Here is a 14,975-nt window from a genome sequence, read left to right as displayed (position 1 = left end):
GTGCTAGATTATTACTATAATTTATTATATTATGATAGAATCGTCACATAATTTAAGTGTAGCTATATATGCTAAAATTTAATGCACCTCACAATTTCCGATATGATATGACGTTATTTATATTTCTACCTCTCTAACTTTCTCGTTGTACATAGGTACCTTATTACCCACGTCACATTATATTTACTGACGTAAAACCATGATCTCTAAAAAACACTAGGTGCAGTTTTGTAATATATTATATATTTTTCGACAAAAATCCACGTCAAGATCGAACAAGTGCCGATCGCTTCGTTTTTAGTTACTTTTAGAATAGATACCGCATGGTCTTAGTTGACATAATTTATACACACACATATATATCATATACAGGGTGATTTTTTATCATGAACCACTCATTATTTCAAAAAGTATCAATGTTTTTGAAAATATTTTTTTACAAAATTCATGTTGTTAAAAAAACAACGTTTTTATTAAAAAGTTATATTTTTAAATATTTTTTATCCTTATAATTTTTTAAGTTTTTTATTTTTTTGAATGACAACCTAGAGTTATAATTTCATATTCCAAAGCAGAATATTTTTCTAAATATTTTGATACATAAAAATCGAATTTTGGACGAGTAGTTTATGAGTTATAAGTATTTAAAGTTTAGATTGGCAGAGTGGAGTGGTACGGGGTTACCCTGCAAAATGTTTGTCCACTACTCCACTTCTCTAAACTTTAAATACTTATAACTCATAAACTACTCGTCCAAAATTCGGTTTTTACGTATCAAAATACTTAGAAAAATATTCTGCTTTGGAATATGAAATTAAAACTCTAGGTTGTCATTCAAGAAAGTAAAAAACTTAGAAAATTATAAGGATAAAAAATATTTAAAAATATAATTTTTTAATAAAAACGTTGTTTTTTTAACAACATATGAAACTTTGTAAAAAAATATTTTCAAAAACATTGATACTGTTTGTAATAATGAGTGGTTCATGATAAAAGAATCACCCTGTGTATATATATATATATATATATATATATATATATGATTTTTCTATATTAGTTGATACATTTTTCAGGATTCTGTTCGTTCTAATCCTCGACGAATCGTGCTAGGTGGTTTGGAATGTCATACGACCATTATTTTCAGTAGTCCTGTTGTAGCTTCGACTAGCGTGTAATATATTTTTATAGATTTTTTGCAGAAATCCAACTGGATTCGGACGACTAGAACCTCCCCAAGGGGACATGGATCAGTTCGCCGTCCCCTTATTTACTTTTCGGCATCGAGACACTTTTTTTTTGTTTTTACCTTGGTGTCGTTCGTTCGACGTTTATTTTTCTCCACGCCTCGTTTTGCCGAAACGACGAAAATCAATTTCGGGTTTGTGTGCCGTCGGGGAATAGAACGAATATGTCACGCGTGCCTCACCGACCGATTTATCACTGTATACCGATTTACTATAAAAGAAGTTTTATATATATTATACTCTTTGACGATAAGCATACGACAAAGCCGATAGATCTTTTACTTTTTTTTACTCTATTCATTTATTTATATTTATTTTGCCCCGAGTCCAGTGTGTGTATGGATATAAATATTATTATTATACTCGTGTGTAGGGGAAAGAGGAATTAGGTTTCCATATGTCTTTGACATATTATGGTTTTGTGCGCGTCTTACTGCGTACACACTCGCCGTGAGTTAAAAAAATGAAAATAAATAACGAGGGTTTTTATCTTCCAAGGCTGGCTCTGCCGGGAATCGGCTTAACCGTTTCTGCTTCGTCCGGTCATTGGCCAGGGTAATCGCAATGATAGATCTAACAATTTTTTTGAACAGAGCACTCGAACTCTGCTCCGCCATTAATATATGTATATATATATATGAATAATGTCCTATATCATAGTTTAATATAATAATACCGTTCCGTAATCCCGTCCTGCTAAGTCTTTAGACGGCGCTCCGCATAGGCAATTCAATGGCATCGCAGACTGATCCGATGCCTCCTATATTATAGATATTATCATAATTCGTGTGGGATGGCGGCGGACGTTCACTCTGAATAGATCATCCCCGCTGATATGTAATTTTGGTTTTTGTTATTTCTTTCCATGTACGAAACTCCTGCAATACCACCGAGAAACGCGGCTTTGCGCTACTTATGTATAAATTTGTATTAATACCTATGCACTCGCGACCCCTTATTTATAGACTTAATATATCCTGTGAAATGTCTACATGACCACCGTTCGTATATATGTATAGCAGCTGACGTCAGCTTTATATTATGTTTTGTATAAATTAAATTATATTATTGTAATATTATATTATGGTCGAAAAATATAGTATGTTTTATGTTTCTTATCGCATAGATTGGTTTAAAACGGTTATTATGTACGAAAGGACACAATATATTCGACCACAAGTCTGTTATAATACACTATAATCAAAGCGTCGACCAATATCATTTCTTTGCAGTATTCTTCATTTATTTGGGAGTTTTTGTATCAATATGGCTTTAGGACATTCGCTTTTGACTTTGGTGTAGGTTCTTATAGCAGAGAACATCATGAAAACAATAATTGTTCGCCTCGTATACTCTCCAAGTCCTATAATATTATTATTATTATGCACTGTACAGTGTGATAAATATGCGTAAAATTATATTATACGACTATAATGTTACTTCGTACTGAAAACTAAATCGCCTAAGGTTAGACTATTATTGTCGAGTATATCATAAAATATAAAAAGTATATATATATATACATAACATATATTATTTATGGATATTTTGCTATTATTTGTCGAGACAGTGGCGTCGAATTATGTACGGACACTTGTTTGAATCAAGGTCTATCCGTCATCAGTTTATTATCATGGTTCACCGAGCATCTTTCCTATACCAATCTTTGTGCTTCACTGAGTCCAAAATCGGCGTGCGAGCGTGTCACGAACGCTACGGCAGTATCATCTATTACTGTATACACATATTACGGTCATCAGAAAATATCTTGAAACGTTCACACAAATATTTTTTGTCGTTGTTTTTACCGCATTTGTTTGGAACGTAAATCACCAACACGAGTTTGTATTTATATTGTCTGACCGAGTATAAGAAGTGGATGATAATAATTAAAAATCGCTCCGCGCACAAAGTGAAATATCACAAGTAAAATCATAACACACTAGGTATACCGCAAACGATTTTTCCAATTTCACGTTCAAGGAAATTTGATTATGTGACATTATTTTATAATAATATCATATTCTTAATATTTTACCTGTTCTGGTACTGTGTTATGGTATTTAGTGTTTAATCTTACATTCTTACGTTTTAATATTGTTTTATTAGTTTAGTACCTACTTTCTTTATTTAACGATTTTTCATACTGGTCATGTCAGATTCACATTTCGTGTTTTCAATTAACCTCTTCACCACCTCTTCTGCTGATCGTAAATATCTATATAAACGGCGTATGTCGCGAAGGGGGAAAACTTTAACGTTTTTTTAAGTTTGCAGGATACCAAAAAAAAAAAAAATTTTAATTTAAAAATTAAAAACAGGCCAGCATCCGGTAGCTGGATTTTGCTATAAAGTATATAATGTTATTTTATTTCCTCTCTGCTTCTCGCACGCTTGCACAAAGCCCTATTTAAAACTAATTACTCGTTCAAGAACTCTGTGTATAGCGTCGTCTACCCCGGTAAACTACATTTGCATAATAATAATAATAATAATAATAATAATAATAATAATAATAATAATAATAATAATAACAATAATAATAATAATAACAATAATAATAATAATAATGATTGCAATAAAACAAAAGTCTCCTGTACAATGTCCGGTTGGATAAACTATTTTTAATTTTTAGAACTCACTAAAGTGGCGCGGTTGGCGCGAAAAGCTCGGCTTAGCATTTGTTTTTGTCATCCCTCTTGTATATTTATATTATATTTTTTTAACGAATTCCAGACGAGATTTTAATTGACTTGTTTGGATGGTTAAAAAACTATTATTTATGACGATTATTTATACCGTAATTCGGCTGTCGTCGGATTTAACAAAAATTTCACGCGTATACACACACAACACCCAATCCCTCTTTTTATTTATTTATTAATTTTTTTTTTTTTTTTTTTTGATGGATTACGCTTTTTTTAATTTTTACACTCCGCTCGGACGTTTGTAATTATATATATATATAATACTTGTAATAACGGTCAAGTTTTCAAAGTCGCTTTTGAACGCTGCTGCAGGTGCATAAAAGGTATTAAAAACGTTGCGACTGGACAGTGGCAGTAGCAGAACGGTGACGGCGGGAAAATGGCATTTTACCCAATTATGGGTTTTAGTGTTCCCGAGTGCGTAGATGTAAAAATTTCAAGACCCGACTGATAATATTTATTTCACGAAGGTATGAAAAAAACCTACACACGTATGTATTATGTATATACATATTGCAGGAGGTACTGTTGTGGAAATTGATTCGTTTTTTTTTTACCGACTAACTAAATTATAAGCAGATATAAAAAAAAATCGTATATAACATAAAAAAACGTAGATAGGTTGGAATAAAATTTTCCGTCGCACTCGTTTCGGGGACGGTAAAATGTAATCAACGCATAAAATAAAATAATAAAAATTTAGATCTTATTCAATTACCATGGTTCGATCGTTTGTCGCGAGGAACTGATTACCGATGATATTCGTATATCGTCACGTGATTACATCATTCCGTGTGAACACGAATACCATAAAATTATGTTATACCGCGATTTGTGTATATATCAAACAACTAGTTGTATTATATATGTATTTATATTTATAATTGTGTGTATAGTTTAGTTTTTAAAACGTCCAAACGGAATACGCTGTGTTGATGGCGAAGAACGAAACGAGCTGTCCGCGCCACGAATTTTTGCTGCAAAAGTTCTTTTGACACTCGCCTAGCACACAAATGCGTTTCATTTTTTTTTTCAAACATGCCCTGACTATATAGGTGGACGGCACAAAGGTTATTATATATGCTGTATACAATATACATACATACCTGCATACATATATATTTATGTATAATACACGCACTATAAAATTGTATAGTTTACAGAAAATGAAAATAATATATACGAGTATATACTATACGACTATATAGGTACTGCATAAACAAGCAATGTGCTCTTGTACATAGATGTTGTGTCGTATGTATGTCGATGTTTGTGCGTGTATTGTATTTATATACACACGTAACCACTTGTCCACCCCATACACGACTATTTTTTTTATCCGTTTCTTTTAATGACGACTATTGCGCTTCATTAGAACATTATATTATGTATGTATATAATAGTATATAATATTACTGCTGTGCAGACGAGTGAAGTGGTCGACTGCGAAAACGACGTCAGCGCGATGGTTAACGAACATTATATATATATATTTTATCTTCTGTCGTCACGGCGCCCGGTGTATGATGCAGTTTTTATCCTTCGTATTTTTCATTTCGTATTTTTACGTTCTGTTCACAGCGCGGCTCCGACGAGATGGTCACATCACCAGGGGTTGAAGGAGGACCGGTTAGCAACGGAGACACGATTGGAACCAATCACGTGGACAACAATAATGACGCAAAGAAGGTAAAAAATAAAACTAATTTATAAGTAAATTACTGTACTTGAATTGGCTAATAGTAAACTCTAAAAACATTAAAATTATAGTTTTCATTTCATAAAAAGATTAAACTTGACAACAAATGTATTTAATCCTTTGTATACGAATGGGATATAGTATACCTATAGCATCACTATAAATATTATGAATTACATGGCTGTTGTGGTTATTTTCGAAAACGAAAATAATACATACATTATTCTGTTATAAAAACTCTTGAAATGATTAAATTTATTTATTTAAACGATCTGAATTCAATACGAATTATGATTGCGTGATGTGTGCAATTACTTATTGCTGTGTGTTTATACATGTTTATACATGCGAGTTGTATACACATAACGTTAAGGTTTTATTTCCGAAATAAGCAATTTAAAAGCACATGATATAAGGCTGATTGTTTTTAATATTATTCAACCCGATCCACCAAAGTCTAAGTTCAAACTAAGTCGCTATATTTTGCGTTGCTCAATTTTAGTCGGATCCGTAAAATATGATCAGAATCTTTTGTGTATGTTTGTGTATGCTTGAACTTCAATAGAAATTCCGTTCCCGTGTGACAATTCGCAGCTATTCTATTTTTATAAACTTTTCTCTGCATTTTTTTTACAATTATTGCTATTTGTTATTATTTTTTATCAACATTTGACATGTGTGTGAACTCAAATCTCGATGGAAAACTCGCTATGGATGATTGACAAATACGCCAGTAACTTTTTATGTAAATATATATGTATATATTTAGAAATAAATCGTTGTTTCGCAAACAGAAAAAGTTCCACCAAGACGTGCTGTCCCTATTTTACGTTTAAAATAATATTGACTAAGAAAATCTCCTGTCAAGAATTGCGTTTGTGAAATGCAATTTTCACAAAATTCCATTTCTTGTACATATTTGTTTAGGTTTGTTGCATTTGGGGTATAGATTCGGAAAATTCTCATTAAAAATCCATATCTTACTCCACACCAAGACGTTTTAAAATATATATATATATATATTACGACTGTAATTTTACGAATAGGTACACGTTTTTACGCATCTGTATGACTGCTGTGTATTTTTCAGTGTTCCATTTACTGAAACTAATTATTTTTGACAATACTAAATTTCTATGAACTATCGGCATTTACTTCACATTTCTAACGATCGCCAGTCGACACACGTGTCGGCATGTCATGAGTGTATCGACTTGTTGAAATCAACCCTCCTCCACTTGCTACCGAGTTGTGGAAACCGAGACGAACAACCGATTGTCATGACAACTTGTATTGAAAACACAGGACGCAAAACATAATATAATAATATTATAATAACAATCTAACACTTGTGTAGTGACATACTGGGAAGGAATGGGGGTGTGGGATATCCCTTCACCTTTCGTCGGCGGTGGTCTTGAACTCGCCCAAACACACACACCCACCGCATTATGTACAGCGTACACATGGCACGTTAGCGGCCGAAATATCGAGAGGTGTCTGTCAATTGCTAGCACTAGAAAATATTTACACTCAAAATAAAAATAGATGGGTAGAGTTACAGGTAGAAATTATAACTAACGAGGGTAGGGACGGACGTGTGGAACTAGTACTACAGGCAAGGACCAAAGAAAAATGTCCGACTCGTGGTTAAGGTGTTGTAAATATTGTAGAATATATATATAAATTATATATTATACATGTTACATAGTATATATTATAGGTATAAAGTGAAAATTTTTAATAACATCGTTTTCCAGTCAGTGTTTAAAATATATTATTCTTCTTTATTAAATTTCCTACGCCGAGGCCATAATAATGTTTGAATATGGTACCTAGTATATATATTATTATGTACAGTGGGAAGGGTGATGGCCGAAGTGGAGGGTGGACGTGACGTACTTGCGTTCAAACCGAATTTGATGGTTGAACGCTTTCGGGCGTGGGGGTAGTTATATATGTACATGTATATACATACATAAAAAGAAAAGTTCGATATATACCTACCCGAGTGTCCCGTTTTGCTCGTTATACTGCTGAGCTCTGCGGCTGACTACGATTTTTCATTTTTAACAGGCGCGAAAAAAATTGCATACGAAATCCGAAATAATGTATATCTCCTCCACGTGGTGGCGGCAGTATTCGAGGGCCGCTCACATTATTATTACGAGACGTGAAGGATTTATAAATTTCACTATATATGTATATATATAATATACATTTCCAACGCTTTCTTCCTCCTACAACGACCTATATATAGTCGACCTTATTATACATCCCGTCGTGTAATAGTATATGGTGCATAGTATATACTATACATGTGATATTATATATAATATATATATATATACGATGTGGTTGGATTTTGTCCGCCGCCGTTGCGGTTCTCATCAGGTGCGGGCACCTTTAATTCAATTTTGTGGTTGATGTTACGCCGAGGGTGGGCGAGAAATCCGTCCAGTATAATATATATACATTCATAGAGTTGGCGGCGAGAACAATTAAAAAGGAAAAAAAGAACACGCAATAAGTGGACAATAATAATTATACGCTACTTCGAGCTACTGAGGGTGTTGGACGGATGAATAAAAAGTTTTAAAAAATCCTCCGCAGGTCCCTCTACTTTTGCTACGCATATATTTAAGTGTGTGTGTGTGTGTGTGTGTGTGTAGTAGTATATAGTAGCAATAGTGTGTATAGTAGTGGTAGTAATTTAGCTCGCGCGCTAAACACTCCGGATAATTTGAAAGGAGTTCACGGTTGAATTATTAATTACACTGGGAGGAGCGCGCTGCACTTGTGTCTTGTGTTCGTGCAAGAAAAGATACGGCTTGAGTGGTGAACAGCAGCAATGGCGAGGAATGGTAGGCATCAGACGTAAAGTTTCGGCAGGCATTACTTCAGCAGGTCACTGTGAAGAGGAGTTTAAAAGCATTATGGTGATGATGATGATGGTAATACAACCGAGATAATTGGGAACGAGAGACAGACGGGTACCCACTCTCCTACCCTACCCTACCCACTTTTTTCCGCCGAGGCGCAGTGAAGAAGAATCCTGCAGGCTAGTGTGCATATAACTATAACTATGTATATTCGTATAGTGTGTTTCTCTGTTGACTCAATCTCTCGGTACGATATTAATTCGTCTTACTTACAGCAATTGATAAAACTCGTCGTCGTTGCCGTCCCGGCCCGTTTTTGTTTGCTTTGAGTCGCCTTTGGAAATCGCGCGCACGTTTGTAAAGTTCAATTTTAAAGGCCGTTTGGATGGAACGATTCTGCTTCCGGCATACCGCAAGTCAACCTCCAGCAGAATTCATATACTCAGAGTAGCTTTAATTTGTTTTGCTTATTTAAACATATCTAGGATTTTCTCTTTATTACATCAACACGACCATACTATTTCTAAAAGTCTATAATTTTGAATTTGCGTTTTTAAATTTTTTTTCGAATACCTACCAGTTTTATTTTTTTATGGATAACAAACATCTGATATTTTTTAAATTTTGCTTTAAAAGTTTATCTGTTAAAAAAAAGAAGATATTTACTGAAATGTTTTCCCCACTATAATAATGCGTATAAATTAAGTAGGTTTTTATTTTAAATTTGAAACAAGCTTGCGCTGCCCGCATATAATTAGTCCATTCTCTTTATATTCTGTGTTTGTGCCCTGTTAATGTATAGTGCCTTGAAAACATTTATTTTTTCTTAGGAAAAAATACCAACAAATAATTATAAAGTATTATGCATAAAATATTATTTAAATACTCTGTAATTAAATATAAAGGTTTTTTCTTTTCAGCCCTCGCTGTATAAAGCTCGTGTTTTTTTATATTATATAATAAAATTATCATATACCTCTATAGCTTACATGTATATATATATATATGTTTTCTATAATATTTACGTTCGCTTATGCGTCGCATAATAAATGTATGTAATTCGATTTTAAAATAGTCCGCGAATATTTAATTACTTCCATGATTACAGAAATCGCCGTTATTAATTATAACCGTCGTTAAGAAATTCGATCGTTGCATACAAAACGGTCGTTGTATACGTGTTTTTATATTACTATGTTCTCTATTACGCATCAATCATTTCATCAACGATTTATCATACGAACATATATTAAGTACGACGAATCTAATGATGGTACACGCTGCAGCAGTCGTTTAGTGGTGACGCTACTCAGCGGTCTCGAAAAAGACAAACGCTAATGATATACCTGCAGTGGACCGAGAGCGACGGAAAAATTATCTTCGCTTGACAATGTGTACTGTAAGCTATTATGAGAAAAGAGTTATAATAAGGGGCTTATGAAACGGGTATAAAAGAAACTTAAATTAATTTTAATATTTGAAAGAAACTTTTAAACCCTGCAGGGCGGTTTATACATGTCTACACATGGGTTGACGCTCGGAAAAACATTGTTCTTACCGAAGCGTCCGAAAACTTTAATAACCAGCCATCCCGGATCATACTCCACGGGACCCGATGAATGACGGCAATTTCAGCGATTTTTTTTTTTAGTTTTTGTGAACAATATTCTCTTACCCAGTCCCCAATATTTTATTCGATTATTCAAATATTTCTTTTTTTTTTTCAAGATAAATTTATGACTACTATTTAATATAATACATGATATACTATTGTTAAAGAAAACATAAGCATCTTTCCCATGCATTAAAGTAAACGCGAATTTTGCATTAATTGTGTAAAACCTCATTTAGTCGAACATTCAACCTTAAATATTTCTCTAAAAACATTTCCAGTAACATTCTCAAAGGCATGTATGATATCAAAAATGCAATATATTAGAAAATCATTGTTTTACGGAATTTCGCATTTAGGATCAACTTTTATAAGTATTATAAAAATAATAGTTTTTCTATATGTAGCTTTTATTTAATTTTAATATAAAGGTTGCACTATTATCTATATTTACGTAAATGTTTCGTTACATTATTATTGTTATATAAAATAATCTCTTGCGCCATATTATGTTCCCTTTGATACAATATTCTGCTAATGCTCAAGCTTTTGTTTGTTTATGCATATTATATGGATGATTGGAAATTTTACGTGTATGATTTCAAACGATCATAGGTGATCATTATGTACAATAGTATATGTTCAAAATTCGAGAAATTTTCGATTGAAATCGGAATTTCGAATTTATCGGTACGAAGAGGTTTTACCTATACCATGATTATCTGTACAAAACGATTCGATTATACGAGCCGTGTACAGTTATAATGTAGGTCCTTATACTGCGTCCGGTTACTACCCGAAATTACTCGACTTACGCGCTTTGCAATAGATTTGTATTCATTTATTCTATCCTAGAGTAATGCGGTAAATAATAGCTCAACAACCGGCCTCATCTCGTTCACCCTTCCGACGCCTCACACTTAGGCCGCAAATTGAATTCACCCGGTCGTTTGTCTGCGGTCCACGGTATAGCCAAACCCAGTGCGTGCGGCTGGCGTGAGCCCCGAAATCCCATCGTCCGTCCGACTGCCCTTTTTGCAGACCTGTGTTCTAATAATATATAAAAAAAATTTCAGGTCAAACTCGACAAAACCGCCAACAACAAGCCATCTCGGGTAATACACATACGCAACATACCCAATGAAGTCACCGAAGCCGAGGTCATACATCTGGGCATTCCGTTCGGAAAAGTTACCAACGTGCTCGTACTCAAAGGCAAAAATCAGGTAAGAACATTTTTATCATATTGTATCGCCGATACAATTATTAGGTATATTATAGGTATATTATAGGTATATAATATATATATTATATACTCAGTCTATAGTCATTTTTGAACGAGCCATTTCGTTGCTATTGTATATTGTATGTTTACATACGGCGGTGGTGTGGGTAGGAAATGTGATTTAACAATAGTTTTTGCTGTTTTTATAATCTTTTAAAATGGGTTTTCGGCTACACGACTTTGTCTGACTGTAGAGCCCGTCATAATGTTTATATAAGAGCATTAAACCGCCGAGTTCTTACAGATTATAAGATATGCGTCACAACTTTCTGTAGAGTTACAAACTTGTCATTTGTAAAGTGTAATATTTTTGTCGTTATGCTTCTTTAGAGTTTAGAAGTTTTCAAACGTCGTAATTGGTTTTAATTTATTAAATATAATTTGCGAGAAAAATTTGTTATGCTAATTATACGGTCCTTTATTCTTCTTAAAAAAAAAAAAAAAGATAATGAATATATAATTATTTATAATGATTAATAATTAATACTTTATAGTGATATATTATAAAGCGTATATTAAATAATGCAATTTCATTAATTATTTTTGGCGTTTCTACGTCGGCGGTGGAATAATTTTTGTAATGACAGCCTTATTCGGACACTTCATAAAAATATAACAATTTCAAGTATAAAATACGCAGCATTGCGCTAAAACGTTTGGTCGGCCAAAAGTCGTACGTAAAATATTGTATTATGCATGCTGTGGCGTGCTTAATAAATTCAGAACGTTCCAGTTTTGTGTTGTTTCTACATTTTATGCGTTCAACGGCAATAATGTGCGCCAGAGTTTCGGACACGTTTTCTCTTGTATTTTTGTTCAATTCAATTTCCTCTTTCTGCGCAGTAGTTGCTGCTGCAGCAGAGGTAGGTGTATAGTCGTCGTGTCGTATAATACGTGCTTGTCGTGCAAGCCTATACCGAAATTTAATGAAAGATTAACGATCCGCACGCGCATTTCTCACGGTATTGACATTCACCGTGCGGTGTGTAGTTGTACCCTTTTAAATTGATCACACCCCAGTGTATGTGCATGCGGTGGCATGCGTATATTGGCGTTTGCGCGACCCTCGAAGGGTGTGTGCGGGTGGCGTTTGTACATACTATTATAGTGTCACGGCATATCTACTCTCCGCCAAAGCTTCGACGGCAAATAATAACAACTACAACAACCACAACAATAATAATAATAATAATTATATTTTTTCATGCGTTCGCGTGTGAGGTTTTGTCTGATAGTGTTGTATACAATCGTATAGCCAGTAGGTACTATACTGCTCTAGCAGTCGATCGAAATATATATACACATTGCACCTACGTATACAATACTCATATATATACCTACACCGTATACGGCGTGCTCGACTTAGGGAAAAAAAGGGTGACTAGATAAATGCGAGATTGTAGGAAATCACGATATTTCACGCCCTTCTATTTTGTTTATATATACATATACACGTATAGGTTACCACCGACGTCACGCTGCCGTCCGTCCAAACGTTTATTCTCGACGTTCGTACGTTCGGTATTTTTTTTTTTTTTTATGCTGTTTTTACTTCGACCCTGATGGATCACAAAGAACACACGTTTATATACGCGTACGATGCATGGGTAAATAGGAGTATTGTTCCGGAAGTGCAGAAGGCGAATAATAAAAGAGACGAAAAAATAAATAAAAATAAAAAAAACCCTTGTTTCGACAGTCTTTATTTTCTACGGCCAGGCGAGACTGGCCCAGTCGACCGGAATAATATAACTTTCTAGGCTGTAAATCCTCCTCGGCGGCGTGCTCTCGACGTCTTACGTATCGAGGAAAAGCATATAGTTTTCTCTCAAGTGCTCATATATCTATAATGCGCGTATTATTAGCGTCGTATGTTTATACTTGGGCGCCGCTTGTTTGCAGTCGGCGAGAACAACAAAAATATGTAGATAAAAAATTGTCAAGAAATGCCTTTAGGTGCCTTTCGTTTGTACAACCTGTATGTATATAATATATGCATGCATATGCGTGTGTGTGTGTATTTGAAATGATATTATTTGTTGCATCTGTTGTCTTTTTTTTCTTCTATGGTATCGAGGACCGGAGAAGGAACTATGTTGCCAATTTTTTCTCTTCCAGATTGCATCTGTTGTCTGTATAGGGTCTTATGGTGTAGTCATGTGAACTTTGTAATAGAAATTGTGATGTGTTATTCGACGCATTTAAATAAAAATCTATAACGCTGTAATTCTGTATAAAAGTTTATTATAATTAATAATATTATATTCTTTGTTACCACAATATTAAACTGTAAATATTATTATCTTTGGAGATTTAACGCTTCGATTGGTATAATATTATAGTGTTGTCACTGATCGATTCCACACTATCATTTGGCTCAGTTTGTTCATCTACCCGTGAATAATAAAATAATAACAGATACAATATCAATTACAAAATTGCCGCCGTGTATTTAAACATTTGTCGGGTCAATTAATATTGATTATTATCCATCAATTGCGATTTTTTACGAGTTTTTCGATCATATTTTATTCTGGCAAGTGACCTCTTGCCTAACCTCTATGCGTGCATAGGTACATATTAAATTTATATAATTTATCATAGTGCATAATTGCTGCAAAATAATTACAATTATATCTTATTATATTATTATATCTACCACTACGTGCAGCCATACACGACTGAGATCTGAGATCTATTGTGTTGGTGTTCTCGTGAAATTCTAGAGTAAACCGAATTACGTTGTTCTGTTTTTGCCTGGTGTTCATCGGAATAATCATTTTATAACACACCTCATACTCGGGCTGAGAAACCATATAATGTACTGCGATTTAATTTATATAGGCACGTATACGCTCAATAAATTGTGTAATAATATAATATATTTTTCAAATATGTTAAAACCAAAATATTTGTCCGCTTCTGCTGCTCTGACAAGCTTCGGTGTTCGAACAAGTTTTACATACTTTTATTTGCAGTTCTTAGTGTTAATATAGTACCTCCACTCTTATTTAATATATTATATTTTAGTGTATTTGTGTAAGAGTAGGTATATATCGCCTACTATAACTACGTATATACCATTTTAACCTGTTAACGAGTTTCAAGCGTTTCGCTAAAAAAAAATACTATACACTGTCGTCGGATAGAGTTTAATTCCATTAATATCTTGATAAATGACGAACTATTTCCGTTTTTCTTCGGTGTGAATTATGTATATATATATATATATATATATATATATATATATATATATATATCGGTAAGGGTAAATAAGGAAAAAGGATGAATCCAAATAAAGCTTATTTATAGACGTTATCGATTTGCGCACATGGTTTTGTAAACGTTTTGTCCGTTAATAGCGGTGAAAAAGGTGGAGCTGGCTTTGCTAACGATGTCTTCTCAGTTGGGTTTCTCGTTAAAGGATTGCTTATATATATATACGTATGAGTGTAATTCTCTTGTAAGGCGTCTTGTTGAGGTGGAAAAAAATACAAAAATTTAAACTATCGCTGCTGAGGTATATTTTTACGCAGCGGCGTGTA

The 14,975-nt window shown here is 33.7% G+C and overlaps 1 protein-coding gene across 8 annotated transcripts in view; it reads left to right on the top strand.

The window, feature by feature from the left end:
* heph (polypyrimidine tract-binding protein 1 heph) overlaps positions 1-14,975 on the top strand; it is a 200,899-nt gene that overhangs the window by 126,101 nt on the left and 59,823 nt on the right. For all 8 annotated transcript variants that reach the window (XM_089222004.1, XM_089222010.1, XM_089222008.1 and 5 more), the window contains 2 exons: positions 5,534-5,641; positions 11,222-11,371. In XM_089222004.1, the coding sequence (XP_089078130.1) occupies positions 5,534-5,641; positions 11,222-11,371 (258 nt within the window). The remainder of the gene's footprint in view (positions 1-5,533; positions 5,642-11,221; positions 11,372-14,975) is intronic.

Source organism: Diuraphis noxia, unplaced genomic scaffold (genome assembly GCF_037042655.1).
Source record: "Diuraphis noxia isolate RWA-SAM2 unplaced genomic scaffold, SU_Dnox_SAM2 contig0003, whole genome shotgun sequence".
Classification (NCBI taxonomy): Eukaryota; Metazoa; Arthropoda; class Insecta; order Hemiptera; family Aphididae; genus Diuraphis; species Diuraphis noxia.
The sequence above is the reverse complement of the archived record's forward strand: the minus strand, read 5'-3'. Positions and strand labels throughout refer to the sequence as shown.